The 18,947-nt window shown below is 35.7% G+C and overlaps 1 protein-coding gene across 2 annotated transcripts in view; it reads left to right on the forward strand.

Moving 5' to 3' along the window:
- The first annotated feature begins 5,797 nt into the window (after positions 1-5,797).
- The window catches only part of Camta (Calmodulin-binding transcription activator), a 168,740-nt gene continuing 155,590 nt past the window's right edge, over positions 5,798-18,947 (forward strand). For both annotated transcript variants that reach the window (XM_089237727.1, XM_089237725.1), the window contains exons 1-3: positions 5,798-5,968; positions 9,679-9,822; positions 15,740-15,829. In XM_089237727.1, the coding sequence (XP_089093853.1) occupies positions 9,774-9,822; positions 15,740-15,829 (139 nt within the window). In that variant the 5' untranslated portion in view covers positions 5,798-5,968; positions 9,679-9,773. The remainder of the gene's footprint in view (positions 5,969-9,678; positions 9,823-15,739; positions 15,830-18,947) is intronic.

Below are 18,947 nucleotides of genomic sequence, written 5' to 3' on the forward strand. Positions count from 1 at the left end.
TTTCTTTCATAATTTTCAGGTGGCAGAGAAGGGGTTCCAGTCTAACATCAATATCTGCCATCTGCCATCAAGTTTTCTAACTATGAGTAAAGTGTAATGATTGAATAATTGTATTGTTCAATCTTAAACTTCACTCATAGTTAGAAAACTTGATGACGAATGGAAGCACTACACAGAAACAAACTTCACGTCAGATTCACTCTACACATACACACACATTCCAACATGTACCAATTCGTTAGAAGTTCCGCAGAGGAATATGGACAAGGTGCATGTCTGGTTCAGTAGTAGTAGTCTAACATCAATAAATATTTTATTACACAGACAAGAAACAGCGTTACGATGGAACCCCCCTGCTGCCACCTATCAAATAAAAACAAATCTATTCGTTGAAAAAATTGGATATTGGCATTCAATCGGTTTTTTGCATAAACCAATCGTGCAGGATGAAAATAAATAAAATATATGGTATGATATCAATAAATATACCGATGAATTGTACTCGATTCAGAACCCGTTACGGGCGCGGTAGCCCAGGTCGATAAGATACTCGCCTTAAGGCGCGTGTACACTAGCGCGCGGATCATGCAATGAAAGCATTCGCAATTGGTTGTTCAGTAATTTGTACGGTGTTGTGAACGATTCTTGAGCTGTTTTCACTGGACCCACCTGGAATCGATTTTTTCAACGAACACAAAGGAAAGAAAGGAACACAAACGGAGTTTGTGTACCCACGAGCGGATTAGAACCGCTGCAGGGGGTCGTGCGTTGCATGATCGACGCGCCAGTGTATACGTGCCTTTAAGTACCAAAGGATGCTTAGAGGTATCGCAAGTTCGACACTCGGTTCGTTCTTGTCACATAGATACTTTCCTGACGCAGGGTTACAACAGAAACGGTGACACAACCACAGAAAAAGGCTGCTACCGCAAGGAGTCCCACATCAAAAGATTAGCGCTCGATGAGTATAAAAAAAGGTTGCCGTTCGGAATCGGCAATAAATTGCAGGTCCCGGTCTAATTAGCTCTCGTGTGCAGAAAAAAACCGTAGTGCGACTAAAAATGATCAAATGAATCCAGTTACGCTTTTATTTTTCGAATTCAAACAATTATTTTCGGAGTGAAGAATTTAAAATTAGCAAAATCACAATTCAGGCAATTGTATATTTTACGGCAGAAAACCCCATTACGATGAGTAGTTTGTTTTATATTTTTCAGCTGGCAGCACAGAGGTTCCAGTGCAACATCAATAAATACTCTATTATACAGGCAAGGGAAAAGCTTTGCGATGGAACCCCCCTGTTGCCGTGTATTAAACAAATATAAGGCAATTTATTGCATGTGCTTCATATAAAATCGAATGTTTAATGTAGTTTGCTACAGAGACTTGAATAATTGAACAATCTTAAAACAATTTTTAAGTTACGCGAACCCCCTTCTTTAGAGAGGGTAAATTTCGGCGCGGGGAAGGATAAAAATTATCTCTTGTTGCCAGTAAAAGTTGTCTTGGCGCAAATCGGTTCTCTCTGTTCGCCAAGGTATTCTTCGCGCTTCAGTCAACTCCGTCAGTCGAAGATACGCTTGAGTGAGCTGCGCTTTTTGTGTTGGCGTTTGTCAAAAGATGTACTCGAAAATTGTTATAAATTTTGGAAGTAAATTAAATTTTTTAACTTAAAAAATTTGAATTTTTATTAAATTTAATATTTTGAACTAAAATATTTGATACAGAAAAAAATTCGAAGGGAGTAGCGATCATTTAGTAATGAAGGGAGTAAAATTACTTTAAATTAATAATTTAATACAGAAGGAGTATTATTAATTTAATAATAGTAATTTATTACTACCGTAAATTACATGGCATTTTCTTCCGTTTAATTCCTATACCGCAGCAAGAGAATGCCACCTGCTAGCAATTAGTCTTTTGTTTACCTTCTCTTATAGCCATATCATCGTCTTTTTTAATTTCTCCACAGAAGCTACTCATATGGGCTTTTCAAACAGGTGACAAATAAGAAAATTGAGCATGCCTGCTTCTCAAGTTTGCAGTTACGTCTATAGCCACCTTAAGGGCATGTCCCCCAAGGGCAGGGCTGACAGGGATCCAGCCCTGGGGCACTGGATGATTCTAATCATTTTTTACAACTATAAATTCGCTTTAGAGTGACCCGTCGAAGATTCCAATCTGAGAGCCCGGCTGCAAGATGTGGGGGCCATGCTTAAGTGCATCCGAAGAATGGTCCTCTCATGCTGCAGCAGGGATCCTGACTGGGATCTCTCACCGGCCGTCCATTCTGAATTTACAGTGTGGAAAAAAGAAAGAAAATTGTAAGAATTCTCCTATAGGCTGGATTTTGTCAGCCCACCCTTCGTCTTCAGCTCGTCTGCCACTACGGAGGTTACCATCAAGGTCCATGGGTTCGAATCCGGGCATAAAACATTCGAAGCAAGTTCTTTACCTACCGAGCCTAGGGCGACCACCGATGGATGGAGCCTTCATTTCCCACCCAACTCCACTGGTTGGAAATTGCCGTATGGCGATATGGCCGTACGGCGATATGACCGGAGTTGGTGTGCGGTGTAGTAGCCCATCCTTCTGGGGGCCATGGTCGAAAATGTTTTATACCAGCAGTGTTCGGCTTCAGCTTGATGCATGGAACTGATTATTTAAAAAAAGGCTGGAGTTTTCGATCCCTTCTGCGGAATAAAAATATATTTTTTGTATTAAAATAATGTGCCGTAAGTGCTCGCGAGCAGCCGGCCATCTTAAAAGCATCACGGGCTTTCCCAGGCCAAGTGATTTTTCTGAATTTACCACGCAAATTCTGAAAAATTTCACTCGACACTGTCGAACAGCCGGTGTTTACGCAACAAAAACACTGCGATGACGACGTTATCGAGAGCACTGCCGTGGCGCTTTTAGTGAAATTTCTAGGAGGCCAAAATAGCGCTAAAGACGCCAAACAGGAAAGCGCCGTTGCTAATGCGCCATTCTCGATGGCCAGTTGCTTTACCGGTTGCTTAATTTCTATTAAAGTAAATAATAGAATCGTCCAACGTGACGTAACGTGACGTGGCCAGTGTTCTTCTCGTGATCGGTGGACTATACTTATGATCCGTCATCGACGTTGTTTATAATACTAAAAGAAAAAAAGCAACATTATCATCACCCCATGTCATCTTTGATTCTGAGAAAAGATGACAGCACCGACACTACGGATCAAACATTGGTCTGTTGTCTGCTTTTCAAAGGTCATTTGTTTCGGACGTGTCCTTATGTGTCAACAAAAGAATTGAACTTACTAACCAATTCAAGTTTCACATTCTCCGCCCGTAAGGAACTGTACTTTATGAAAAATTCTGTTTTTTTTGTTTTTTTTACCTTGGAGTTAGATGGCAGCACAACAGCACAAATCAAGTTGCGAAAGGTTATTAGCTCTCGTCTGCTTCTTTTGGACATCCGTCTTCTTGTGTTTAGAAAAAAAAAATTCTATTCAGTTTGCGGGCTTCTATCGTAAAGCCATGATTGCCGGGTTTTCCTAAGAGCAGGTTTTCTGTGCCGCGCGCAATGTCATCCACCCAGCGCGACACGCCGTCTTCTAACCAATAAGAAAAGCAGTACGACTGTTTTCCTACAGAGCGCAATACGGCTCACGACGGTGCTTTACGTCGGGCGTGATTGGCGGACTGCTTCTGGAGGACTCAAATGCGTCGTGCGCCACGCGTTTTGACTTTAAATCGGAGCATGCAGACGACCGAGTAACTGAAGGCCATATACTATAATATATATCTGATGCGCCACGCTAAGAAAACACAAACGCGTAGCGTGATTATGTAACGCGTTTCTGATAGCGCGAAATGGTCTAATCTGTTCACGAGGTGCAAAAATAACTAATCTTAAGATAAACCCAGCTTAAGGAACAAAACTAAAAAAAATCTGATCCGAATAATGTAAAAAAATGAAATTCTATAAGCTCGAAGGATTTCATGCACGTTTCAATGCATTGCTCGAATATGTCAGAAGCCACTTGCTTAAACCCGGGTTTTCCAGGAAGCAGATTTTTCTGCCTCGTGAGAACCATTCCACGTTGGCAGAAACGTGTAACTTAATCACGCTACATACGCGTTAGAGTTTTCTCAGGCCCTTCCATCGGCTATTTTGTCGTCTGCGGGCTCCGGTTTGAAGGGAAAGAAAACACAACAGAAATGAAGAGAAGATCGGCCAAACGCGTGGCGCATTTGACTCCTAAACTCTCAGTTTTCGAGAGTTACACCGCAGCTCGGATTCGAACCCAGAACGTTCGAGGATTATCCCTATGTATCTCGCGCCATGCTTCTACCGACCACGCTATCGTAGCAGCAGCCACCGGTTGTTATTTTATGAAAACTTGAGTTAACTTAAACAACACAAGTATTGATTAGTTATATTACAATTTCCGCTAAGTAATCTCCTGCTGAGTTTAACCGATTATAGCAGTTATTTTTTTCGTTTTCTTTTTTTTTTACCTTTGAAAAATATAATAATATAATAATTACAAACATAATTATTTGCGTTATTTATATTTTATCGAAAAGAAAAGAATTTAAAAAATTCATTTTTTTAGTTCAATGCACACGTCAAAAAGTCCATTGCATCTTTTTCAATTGTTGACAGATTTCACAGATCCTGATCTTCCATAAAAAACATGATATGGATGCAATTATAATTTATATAACGCGTTGATAAATTCATATGAACAATCTCATTGAAAATTTTTACATTTCCATTGAAACAAAATCGCAATTAAAAGTACTATCGCGTGCCCGAGTGGCATGGTAAGATGCTCGTCTACCATCGTGAAGGTTGCTGTCAGCGTCCCGGTTTCGAACCTAAGGAAGAGTATAGATAAGATATTTTCCCTAATTAACTCGAGGCGACCACCGATAGACAGCGCCTTCACTTTCAACCCATCTCACTAATGGTAGTAAATTTAGCGATATGGCCAGAGTTGGTGTTTGGTGAAGTAGTAACGAATAGGCCTAGGGTAATTTTGGAACACCCTCTGAAGGTTCCTTAATAAACATTTCGGATAATTTTGCTATTTTCATCCGGAAACAAATTTTTCAGTTCGAAAGAAATTCGTGATTTTTATGATGCAAAATCATTTACGCCATTTAATATCACGTCATTTCATGACCTTCGTGGCTAATGAAAGACAGGAAATGACCTGATATTTCATTAAGGTCATCAAGCATCACGTTATTTCCTGACCTTTATTGTTCGTGGTCATTAAATGACTTTAAAATGACGTGATTTTTTTTGACTGACGTCATTCAGAGAAAATGACCAAATTTTCACGTCATATTTGACGTCAGGCGACTACTTGGGGCGAGACTTCTCAATGGGGTGATCAGCTCGCATTCGTGCCTCGAAGTTTGGAACCACAGAAAACCAACTTAACCAGTGACCTAACCCGGTTTCGAGTCCGTCACTGTGACCACTCGACCACCACAGAGGCAATGGTAAATGCCTGAATGCGCATATTATATCACTACGTATCGTGTTGAAGATCGGCTTGGTGTCTGCAGAGAGACATTTTTTAAATGAGAGACCTTCGCACCTTGAAGTTGGAAAACCACAGAAAACCAACTTCAGGCGACCGCCACTGAAGTAGCATTATCTGAAAGCTTGAGCCTGCTGTTAGCAGATGTCGCTAGAACAGTTTCTATTTTATGTGGGTGAAAAAAAAACCAGATGAAGCCGACAGTATCGCCAACTGTGACCGTGGCTGTAAAAATAAAAATAAGTAAATAATGGTGCTTCCGCCACACAAACATTCACGATGTTTGATCATCAAGCGAAATGATTGATTTTCCCCCCCCCCCCTCTTCGATCATTTTAAGCTCAAACGAATTATCTATTAACTACTTACGGCTTCTCTATCACAATTTCAACAGCACTTTTCGATTTAATCACATGCTAAGCTTTGAAGGTTTGTACATCTTTTTTTTTTTTTTTCAATTAAAAAAAAATCATTAATTAGTTTTGATTGTATTGAATTTTTTGATTCATTTAATAAACACATAATCAATACCAAATGAAGTATTCAGTTTGGTATCGAGATTGAAAAACTAAATTGATTAGAGTCCAAATATCACTTGAATTTGTATTGACTTGTTAATTTAGTAAACATTTATATAAAAATGGGGGGGGGGGGGTCTTTGTAGCTTAGAACATATCTCAAAGCCATGTGCATTGATTATTTTAATGTTAGGGTGCTTGGATCACATGGAGCTTCGAATGTTTCTTGTTTGTTTTTTTCACTTTCATGGAAAGGTATTTAAATCAATAATTACTATAAACTGTGCTATGTTATATTATTTTTTTAATGACTCAGTGAGTACACCAGAGCCACCTACCCTGCTAGAAGTATCACCACCCATCAATTTACATGCATATTCTTGAAATCATAGTGCTAGGTATTTATTTATGAAGACTCCTATAATCACTTCGGACCATCAAGCCATGCTGTAGTGAACCCATGATGTGCTAAGAGGGGCTCTACAGCCAGGTGTGGATCGAGAGTGATGTGTTGGGAGGATAGATTTGGTTAGTTGAATTTGGTTTAGGTTATTTGAATCGTCCTGCATTCTACGCGACTGATAAATTTTCCTCCATTTTTGACTGATGAAGGGCAATTGCCCCCCATCCTCAATCTGGATCTGTTCATGAGCCGAGGCAAACATCTTCAGCTGCAAGTAAAGCTTAGGTAGACATATTTTCAACTACGAATGGAGCAGTGGCAGACATTACCAGCGGCAAATAAAAGTAATATCTTCAACTACAAATGATGCGGAAGCAGACATCTTCAGCATTGAATGGAGTAAAAGCAGACATCTTCAGCTTTGAATAGAGTAGAAGTAGAAAACCTTCGGCCAAGACTAAAGCGAAGGCAAGCATCTCCAGCTGCAAATGTAACCGAGACAGACATCTTCAGCTGTAAATGTGTTTGATTATAGAAGTTACTTTGTCAAATTATAAAGTTTTTCACTTGTTGTTATACAGAGGAAGTTTTGGACAGAAAGGTTTTGGGCAGTATGTGGTAAAAAAACACCACGATATTTACCATACTGTCTAAAACCTTGCCAACCCTGTTCTCTCAGTTATAAGGCGATTTTCTGAGCTCCCGTCAAAGGAATTGAAAAATAATGCTATTTCTTTTTCATTTATAATCATTTTATGATGTACTTCTCAGTTATGAGGTGTAGAAAGTTCTGGTTTCTTTTTTGTGCTCTCCCTCCCTCCCCGAAAAAAGATTTTTCGAGGAGTCTAAACAGATTGCAATGAGGAAGCTCTTGTGTCTGATAGTGCATTCTTTTTCTTTCCTTGGACTATTTTTCTCTTTATGATTGACGCAGGGCCGTCATTTCAACTTTTTCCAGGGGGGGGGGGGTGGGCAAAGCACATGTACTCAATGTATGTATATATATATATTTGTATATATATATATATATATATATATAACATTTTTAGTGTATTTTCAAAAGCCAGGGGGATGGCCAACTGATATTGATAAGCCACATTGAACAAGATGATGATGGGTACTAGAATCCTACCATGAGGGTTTGACGGAGTGTAAAAATACCTTCATAGGGAAGAAACATTTTGATCAATGGCCCGTCATTACACACCTTTCATGGGTGCTAGGGATTTTAAATGAAGGAGTTATTTGAATTGATGTGATGAGGGAATGGTGATAGTACTAAGAATCTGCAACCAATAGGCCTAGCAAGTGTTTTATGAAGAAGGCACTTTGATTGCATTTCATGTTTGACTACTTGTTCTAGCCTGTACATTTGTTGTTTGTTATTTTCACATAAATTAATAAGTTTCTGGATACACCCATCCTCCAGGAACTCTTCAATATCTCTCAGAGGTAGGAAGCAGGGTGTGTCCAGTCCTTCAGTGTTCAATGTATTAGCTTTGGTACATTTCCCATATCTAAAATGAGTAAATGAAAACAGTTATTGATTCCATTTAAAATGAACAAATGATATTTTGATGATAACTTACTTAGGATAACTACAAAAAACATTCCTTATGAAATGTGAACATGACAGTGATGAAGAGATGAATGCGGAGGATAGTTAAAAAAATTGACACCAGTAAAGTTCAGAAGAGCTAGAATTTTCTTCGCAGTTCTTACAACTAACATCCAGTCATACAAATCAAAAACACTGCTTTCCAGGACAGATGGCAACAGAGAGTTCAATTTTAAGTTGTTTTACATGGTTTTGATTAAATGTTCTGAGAATGAAAGCAGTATCTATTAATGAGCGCCAGAGTGACACCGTGGTAAGATGCTCTTATTCCACTGTGAAGGTTACCATCAAAGTCCATGGGTTCGAATCCGGGCATAGAACGTTAGAAACAAGTTCTTTACCTATCAAACCTGGGGCGACCACTGATGGATGGAGCCTTCATTTCTCACCCAACTCCTCTGGTTGGAAATTGCCATATAGTGATTTATGACCGGAGTTGGTATGTGGTAAAGCAGTATATATTGCTGCAGTTGTGCCTGTCAATTTTCATGTGATAGATGTTTTCTTGGTGCATTTTTCTTGATTTTTGCTTATATACCTGTCTTACTTATGCATCTTTTTTTTATTGTTCCCTTTCACCGATGCATAAGTGAGAGATTACTGTATTGCACAATCAGTGAACCGATCATCATGCAGCATGCTCTACATGGGTCTCTATTTGGACACGCCTTTTACCCAGTCAAGTTGAATTGATGTAATCGTCAGGCTATATCCATCAGGGATCACTGCCCTATTTAAATATTTAATGCAATTGATCCCTCAAAATATTTTGTTGCACTTCTGCCAATCTCATTATACACCATTTGCAAACCGCTCTTTTAACATGGGTCTGCAAAGTCTGGTTTTCCTATTGCAGGGAGTCAAAATATACTGATTTTGTGATTTTCCCCTTATGAAAAAATGGCTACGGCATTTAAAAATGTTTATGAAATTTTATTGATAGTCTTGTGCTTTCAGTTTGATGTGTCATATAGGACTTTATGAAGGATATGATTGTAACAATTATATAATGATTAGACAGGCTTTCGCGGCCAGAGTTTATGTTAGAGGTCATACTTTTTTTGGTTATGTCATGTTCAAGGCTTCTTTGAAGTAGATTCCACTATTGCAGTAGATGTCTTCATTGAAGTTTTCGACAAACAAGGAGATGAAACAACCTCCTTGGGTGACCGTTATCCACTGATGCTTTTGCTGAAGATGTGGAGGAATCAACATCGTCATTATGACATCGAGCAAGTGACATGTTGATGTTGGTGTGATGTGGCAGCTTTTCTGTTTGGGTGAGGTCAGGATCGAAGTCTTCAATGCGGGATATCACAACAAAGACTTTGATTCTTTGACAAAAGAATCAGTGGATAACGGTCATATAAGGGGGTCATTATATCTCCTTGCTTAACAAAAACAGCACTAAAGATTTGCACCGCAGTAGTGGGCGAAATGTCTGCTTCAAGGAAGCCTCGAACAGGGCATAATAGCCCAAAAGGTATGAACTCAATTATGATTCTTTTCATTCATCCAAGTTTATAATCACTGTAGCTTCTTTTTTTTTAATCTCAATTTTGATAATAGGAAAGTTCTTCTTATTTCATGTCTGTTTTAGATGTCTTTATGTGAAAGTTTACAGTCAGTTCGTCGATCAGTCAGAAAGTTATATCCTTCCTTCAGTGCTCAAAGAGACCGAAACAACCTCTTCTAATGTCTGTAACTGATCAAGCGCAGAATCTGACAACTAATGTTGTTCAGGGTAAGCATATTACTATGTATCTTTATACAGTCGAACTTGGCTAATTCAAAGTCCAAAGTCACTTAGCAAAAGTTTGGATTACACAATTAATCTATCCAGGATCCCTAAAATTACTATTAGTTAACTGTACATGCATCTTGTACACATACTTCTACAGAATTTATAATGAATTGGTACATGCTGGAATGTGAATGTCTTTAAAATGACTGCAAATCTCAACTTAATCATCAACATTCACATGGGATAATAATTATCAATTAAATTTTTAACAATATAAATTTTCCTATATTTTCCATACTCTTAATGATGACAGAGTTGAACAACATAATCGGTATCAAGTGGTGCGCATTCTCGATGCACTCGAGTTGAACAATGTTTCTGAAAAAAAAGGAAACATGATTTTAAAATTGTTATTTGTCTTTAAAGATTTGTTTAACAATTTGGTCGAGAAAAACAAAGTCTGACTTCTTGTAGAATTTTTCGTATCGACAAACACGTAGACTTAAAAGCAGATGCCAAGTTCCACTCTACATTTTCGTCTGATCGTTTTTGTGTACGTAATTATATACATTCAAACAATTCCATTGAATAAAATTCTACTTCTAATTAATTTAAATTCAGGGTAGTTTCATAATGGAATCAGCGCATATAAAAAAAAATTTACCTCATGAAAAATAATCAAGTATATTTTCTTGAAAAAAAAAATTCTTCTACACTATTTAGTTTATTCAGCGATTGTTTGGCTTTTTCCTGAGTGTGTAGGAATTGACAAATCACATCTACAGCTTTTAATTCATCATGGCGAGATGGTGCAGATACTTTATCCTCATCTGAAGTTTCTGTGTGATTCTATTTCTTCGGAACATGAAGCACTTGCTCTTTGGTTGATTGATTCTAGAATATCATCGTCTTCTACAAGTCCTGAAGTTACAAGATCACAGTCAATGATCACAAATTCATCCTCAATACCATCACTCATAGTGTTATTTATACTTTCTTCACACGTAATCTGATACAAATCTTCGGATAAATTATTGTTTTCCAAAGACTCGGAACAAAAACCAACATAATGAAGCAGTTCCAAATCGCAGCACTCGTGACTGAGACTTCCATGCAGAATCAATCCTTCCAACAGCATCTAAAACAAATCTTCGCATCCATTCCAACATTCACAAATTTTTTGTGATCTGTAAAATGTTTTCATACTTAGGATAATTCCTTGATCCAGTGGTTGTGAAATTGCTGTTGAACTAGATGGTAAAAAGTATAATTTGATTGCTGAAAGTTCCGTTATTTTTGATTGAGCGGTGCGATTGTATGAAATAAATAAAAACTTTTCCCTTCTCTCCTGAAAATTTTCCATCTAGCTTCCTCAACCATTTTTTGAAAATCTCTGATGTCATCCATGCCTTTTTATTGCCATCATAGTCCTGGGTGTTCGAACATTGGCTGACTTGGACCAAGACTCCATGTAACTCAAACATGACATAGATTTGTCTTTGCTCGGCCTACACAACTATAACTTGTGACATCCAATGAATGGATTGCCACCAATGGAACTTTGATTATCGAGTCCCGACGTGCCAAGGACGCTATGATATCAATTTAGATTGATTCTTAGATCACGATTCATCATAATTATTCCGTTGATTTATACTCCTGTAATTGGACTAGTTATTCTGTTATGCAAATTTATATAGATATACTTGTATATGGCCCATTCCCAAAAAAAGTGTACATTCCACATTTTTGAGATGAAAAATTCAAAGTTGAATTTTCAAATAAAATTGATCTTGAATTATAGCCAATGACTTGACGTTTAATATTTCATAAATATTTTTCACTTTTGTAATAATATTTTATTTTTTGGGTTTTATGACTGAAAATGATGGATTTTGTCTACTCTGTTACGAAAACAAACACCACTGTAAAAAAATAAATATTATTCTTTTTGCTGTTTTTTTCCCCTTAAAATAATGAAATCAGCTTATTGCTTATGCATATGCTGAGAAAAAGGAGTTAAAAATGACTTTTTTTTTCTGTCGTTTTGATCGTTTTTCATGATTTTTTCAAAATAGCACATAGAAAAGTTTATTTTTTACCTTTTTTCAACTACTTAAAATTAAATTTTTTTATTTCTGGCAGACAATGAATTGATATCTTATAATTTAACATCTTAGTTTGAAGTGCTTTTTAATTTTTTTGCCCGTGAACTGCAAAAATGCTTCCCGTAACAGAGTGGACACTATTGTAATAGAGTGGACAGAAATGTTTAACTTAGAATAAGCAATCACAATTATTGTAAATACTTTCATTTTTTCAACAATTATATAGACAATATGAAAGGTATCACAGAGACTCCTCTATGACATCTGAAAAACATCTGGGCTATGAGGAAATTCAAAAACATGCTGCCCTCGTGGTTTGAATTTTAGCTGTGGCAAAAATTTTAAAATCTGGTCAAAGTGAATGTAAGATATCTTTGACATCATCTCTGCACAGCTTCCTAGCATCATTCATAGTTAGGCACACAACTTTGGCCTCCATATTATCTTCAATGTCATTTTGGGCTACAACAACGTATCTGCATGTAGATTTATATACACCACCAGATTCAAATTTCACGAGCATATGAACACCTGCTTTAATTAGACCAGTTGACATTTCTTCATTGCTGTTTCTTTTGGAGTCGATAGCATAGTTTTCACTATTTTCTTTGAATGAATTTTCTAGAGATTCAAACTGAAATCGGTTGTGGAACTTCCAGTTTTATACTACTTTGGTAAGAGTAAGTTTTCTTTTCGTAGTATTCAGAGATTATCATTTCTTTCACAAAAGCAAGAGACATCTCTGTATTGCAGCAATTCATTGCCAGTTGCTACTATTTGGTGGACTGCCATAGTAGTGCCTTTCAGCACAGGTATATATCATTCGGGATAATTTTTTTATTCCTTTTAGTTCTTCATTTTGATTTCATACAATTTTACATTGGTGGCATCTTTGAGAATTGTGAAAAACTGAGTTGCATCTGATATGTCATTCCCACATGCAACCAATCTATCAGCTGTCCTTTTCAATATGGCACCAACACCATCAACTGCTCCTTTTCCATGGTTTGTTTCAAAAAAATTCCAAGTACACTACTTGAAATATTTTGTGAATATTTGTACAATAAGTAAAAATTTTTCTTTTGTTTGTACTGAGTACATGGTTCATCAGAACAAAAGTGAACCACATTTATTTCTTATTATTCTTTCATCATTTTCAAAATCGGTTCTGAATGAGCCCAAATAGATGAAGGTCCATGTTCCAAATTCGGTGACACTGAGCAGAACTAAATTGGCTTCTCACATTCCGCAACATACAGCACACAGGTATGAAGACATACTTGATTTCTTGACCCATCGAAATGATGACTTTGCACTTCTTCGGGTAATTTCCAATTATAATTTTCACTGAAATACTCGTGAAGAACAGCTTCATGTTTTTGTATGTTCCTAATGCACATTTGGTAAGCTCTATATTGGTGTTGGATGTTAGAAATGTGTTTCTTGAACAATTTCATTTCTTTTTGGAAAACATTGATCAAGTCTGTTAGGTTCCACAATCTCTGCTCTTTTGTTATTTTTGTAACTTATCATTTTGCCATTCTTTTCCACTTTTTCTTGTTTGCGCTGCCATTCTTCACACTGTACAGTGCTGTTCTCATCCAGCGATTTAGAAATTTCATTCATAGATACCATCTTGTCATGACAATTCAAACATTTGCCATACATACAGGATTTAGACTCTGCTACACATGATATCAACTATGGTTTCAGGAGTTGTTTGGATTAATCTCAGTTTATATAGTGAAATCAATTTACATTTCAAATTACAGTGCATAAACATGTAACATAAGCATGTTTCCAACTTTCTTTTACTTCAAAAATTTTTGTTGAAATTGAATGGTAATTTTATGTTGGTATAAATCTCGCGTTTATGCCTCTCACATTAGTAATCCAGAGTATATTCAATGAGACTTGGAGGGGGGGGGGGGATATAGCCAGGAAACAAAAATAATATAGAGAAATAATTGTTCTGTCCCATAAAATACAGAATGTATTGTCATATAACAACCTTTATTCATACTAAAATGCCCCTTATGCCACCATTTCCCTGGAATTGTGCCTGGCAGTGATTTTAACGATCTGTACTATTTCATTTTCATATTTAACTGAAAAAATATGATGGGGAGAATGTGGTAAAGGGTTTAAATTGAATAGATAACTCATTAAATTTAACTTAAAACTTCAAAACCTTGTAACTAAGAAAACTACTTTAAATCATAGTTTCCATTCTGTTGCGTTGGTTGAATTTTTGAAGATGTAACTGAGTGGACAAATTAGCCTAAATTATTATTTTTTCATTATAAATTTAAATGATTAGTGAAAACTTTTATTTTCAAGCATATCTCCATGTGCTATCACTAGATGCTGATATAATGAAAAACAAACTTAATTATTTATGATAATGACGTTTGACAGAGTGGACATCTGACAGAGAAAAATCTGGTACTAAAGACATAAAATGAATATTAAGTCATTTTGCAAAAGTCAAATCCAAAATTGTCAATCAAGCATTAAAAGTAAACCTTTCAATGAGCTCAAAAGTGTTATCAGATTTACTCTGGTATAAAAATATATATCCCAAATGACCGTAACAGAGTGGGCATTTTAAAATAGGAAAAATTTCAGGACACAAACAAAAAAATAGTTTTTCATAAGAAAAACAATTTTTTTCTCAAAATTTTATTCTCATTTCATCTATGGCACATATATAAAATGTGATTTCAAGTTTTCTGAAAAAAAAATTCCAGGTTTGAACTAAGTCTCTTTGTTTAACACTTTTTTTGAAGCTGGGACAGCCAGATTTTGATGTTTTGCTACAAACAATGATTTAAAAAAAGATTAGATACCATCTGAAACAAATGAAGAAACACTGCATGAGAGAGAATTAAATGAAGAACTAGAAAAAAATTAAAATTACCACCAGAGTGCGTCTGAAATTTTGTAAAAAAAATTGCAAAGTCTCGGAAACAGTTTGTACACTTTTTTTGGGAATGACCCATATACATATACTCATTTAATGAAATTCCGGATGCACCCATCTTTCGGGAATGCTTCGATATCTCTTTGATATGGAAAGCTGGGTGTGTTCTGTCCTTCAATGTTCAATGCCATCATAGTGCATAGGAAGAGTTTTAACATTTTTAAAGCACTGCAGGTTTTTTAATTTTCTGATAACTTAACAGTTTCAATTTTTCAGAACCATCTGAGTTTGCTGCCAAAAGAACTGTCAAACAGCCTTTGTGTTTTTTAGCTCCCTCACATTTTTCACCTTTGAAGGCAAGAGTTTGGTTAGGCAAAAGGCGAAAAAATAAACTGGTCTCATTACAATCAGGCACATCCGCATCTTTATGCCCTTCTGTTATTTGTTTGAGAATATTATTCTGCCAGTTTTCAACAGTTTTTGAGATGCAGTTATGCTCTCTCCACAAACGTTCCTAAAAACAATGCCATGGCGCTCTTTGAATCAGGTCAACCATCCACTGCTCGCAGTGAAATCACCTCGATTAAGACTTTTGTGAAATTTTTTGCTTTCTCTTGAGTTATTAGTTCTGGTAATGGGATTGAGTGAGATCGAGCGGATTTGAACCATAAAAGAGTTGCTTCTTCTACGTCACTAAATCTGATTTTCTTATGCGTTTTCTGCCTGGTTCAGATGAACTTGGGGGGGGGGGGATTTAACACGCACACTCACACAAACACACTCACTCACAGTCTCTCTCTCTCAAGTTGTAGATGCAGTTGTGTAGTATACTTTTTGTATATACAAATTTCCAATAAAGTTTCTATGGATTATTATTAAATTTCAGGGCACTTGTTCGCAACGCCTGTTGAAGTAAGGCATTGGCATTTATCTAAAGGTGCTACCGTTGCGAGACTTCCATTTTCCATCAGGAGAGGTAAGATAGTTTTGATTTAGGCTTTTTATGTGTAATTGTTTTACTTACTTGATTCAATGTTGTCTTGTTTATTTTTATGCACTGTAGGTATAAATTCTTGTGTCAGTGAAGTTTGAGTGTGGAAAACATACAAATTGTTCTTAATTTTAAATTTATTTCCCTAAAAAAAAGCAGTAGAAGAGATTATATATGTACAATGATACATTTTGAGGCATATGCAAGTTTAAATCATTCTTAAACATTACTGGTATCATGAAAAACTTGTTTTTCAAGTCAAACTTTTTTCCCCTTAAAAATAATGGAGACCCCACAATATTAATTATCATAAAAATAATAAGGGATCCAATAAATTTATTAATTCAGGGATTGACAAATCTAAGACACCAGGTCGCTATGGTGACTAGAAAATCTGTATTGGTGCCTAAAATTTTCAACACGTGATTGCAAAATTAGAGTGCAAAGATTATACAAAGTTTTCTAATTTTATTGCAGTTCGCCTTTCAACATAAAAAAAAACCCATGAAGTACTGAAAAAGCAGAAAAAAAAAAAATCATTTTAGGCTGTCTTTCATGAGAAAAAATCATGGTTGGCTCCTAGAAAACCCTGTTGGTGCCTAAATATTTTTTGATTTGTTGAGGCCAAAAAATTTAATTACAATCAAAAAGCTTAGTTAAGCTTATTGACTTGATCAGCTCAATTAGGCTAAACTTTGAAAATAACTTACTCAAAAAATTAATGAATTAAATTTTGTCCCATGGAACCAACTGTCTTTCAAATTATGTTCTCATAAATAACATTTTAGCAGGAAATCAAGTTTTAAAAAATAAACTGAGACATGAAAATATAGTGAAAGGTACAATCAAATCTAGTTTTAATGAATTTCTAATCTCCTAGATAAGTTTACATAGAAACAGTACAAAATCCCAGAATTCCTTTATAATGAAATTTCATTACAACAAAGTAATTTCTCCTGTCTCTTGGAGTTCATTATAATGGGATTCGACTGTATATATAGAAAATAAAAAAGTAAATATAGATGTGAAAATATTTTCTGAAATACTCAATTTGGCAAAAACAAGCCAAAATTCAGAAAACATTTCAGTTTTGCTATTCATGTACTGCTATATTAGCACAAAGGTAACAAGCTTAACATAAATGAAGACTGGAAATGTGGAAAACACAGTATGTACCAAATAGCAAATTTTACAGGAGAGCAAAAATAAATTTACTCCCCAAGGTACTTATGTGGCTGTCGGCATTCACAGATGCATTTTTCAACTGCTTAGAGGGAGTTGGACACTCTCATTTTTCATCCATGTTTAAGAAGTCAGTAAGTTCAGGACTGGGACAAGCTTTTAGAAGATGATCCATAAACAGGTTCTTGCTTCCAGTACCTGTACCCTTTCCATGGCATTGGTCAGCCAGAATAATTCATAATTTTATTACACTTTTGCATGCTTTATGATTTCAATGCCAGCCTAGTCGCAGACACATTTATACTTTTAGAATTTTTTGTCATTGAGATGACAGAAGAACTAGTGCGATGATGTTGGTTTTCAATTAAAATTTAAAAGAAGACAAGATCAAAACTTTTCTGTATGCATCAGTTTTCATGTTTCAGAAGAAACAGCAGAACACTTTTCAAGCAATTTTCTTTTTTAGTTTCCAAGAGAAGCAGCAACGGGATTTTAGCAACTATTTTCTGACAGTGTATCGTGATTTAAATCATGGTTCAAATCCTGATTTACACCAACTGATTTAAAAAACCCCACTGATCTAAATCAGACACTTTTGGCATTTCAAACAATTTTGAATACTATGATTTTTTTTAACTTTTTGTGAGAGATGTAATATGATTAAATAGTAAGGTACATGTTTTAATTATTTACACATTAAATAATATTTAAACAAATGTGATAAAAGTGTTTTTTGGGTGAAGAGTCAGGTTGGTAGAATTAATTCAGTTTCATCAGTTCATCTCCTTTAAAGATTTTAGAGGAAAAAGCTTTCTAGTCTCTTCCAAGAACATTCTTTCCCCATGGAGAAAGTAAAGTTTTTGAAAAAATCATGATTTTTGCCCAATTTCCTGAAGAAACCACAAAATCCAAGTGAAGAAAATTGAAGAAGGAAAAAAATAGGATAAAAATGATTTTTCTTGCAGGACAAATACAGTGGTATACTTAACACGAGATCGTATCTGATGTGAACATTTTAAAACCAATCTTGGTTTGCTATTCAGTTACATAAGAAAATTCCACATTTTTTTTAGAGTGCTTGAATTAAAAAAAGTTCTATTAGTACAAGGAAATTTTCCAGACACTGTTAGGGCTTAATGAATCAAAAAAAAAAAAAAAAAAAAAAAAAATTGGTAGGCCCCCAACCAAATAGTTTGAGAGCCAAGCAAATTTATTTTATACAAGCTAGTAATAACAAACAAAAAAATTTTAGGTTCCAATATAAACTTTTTAGTTGCCATGGGTGACCAGGCCCCTGGGATTTGTCAAGGCCACTGCATTATGTGAGTAAACTTTGTGTTAGTTTTCTATGAAATGGGTGAATGTGACAAAACTTGACTGTTCACAAACTCTGATAGTTTAAACACAAAACGGTGATAATCAAAAAGGGGAGACAGAGTTCTCTTTCAAATGAATCCTATGTTCTTAAGCTCTGTTTTGATTTCTGCACTTCCTCAATCTTTATTTTGAAAGCTAGGGGAAGGGGCGATAGAGTATTAACATCATTCACTAGTTATTTGTAATATTCTTAAATTCAGCAGGAAATAGATGAGTATGAATTAAAATTTGTTTTTTCTACCTACTGGTTTGTTTTGCTGGGTTAGAAATTCCTATGAAATTTAGACTACTACTAATACTACTTATACAAATACAAAGCCACAACAGGCAAAATGCCCAACAAGGTGGCTGAGAAACACTTGATGTGTTGTTCTGCTGTAAAATATTCAATCACCTGTGTGTTTTAACTATTTCATATTCTCCATAGCAAAAAATAATTGTACATATCTTGGACATGAAAACAGAATATTGGCAATTAGCATCAAGCAAGTACTACTACTTAATTGCACATACACCTCCTAAACAGATACTGGCACATACACCA

This window comes from Pholcus phalangioides, unplaced genomic scaffold, assembly GCF_987345545.1.
Source record: "Pholcus phalangioides strain wild (caught in Gottingen) unplaced genomic scaffold, Ppha-v1.0 ptg000010l_1, whole genome shotgun sequence".
Taxonomy (NCBI): Eukaryota; Metazoa; Arthropoda; class Arachnida; order Araneae; family Pholcidae; genus Pholcus; species Pholcus phalangioides.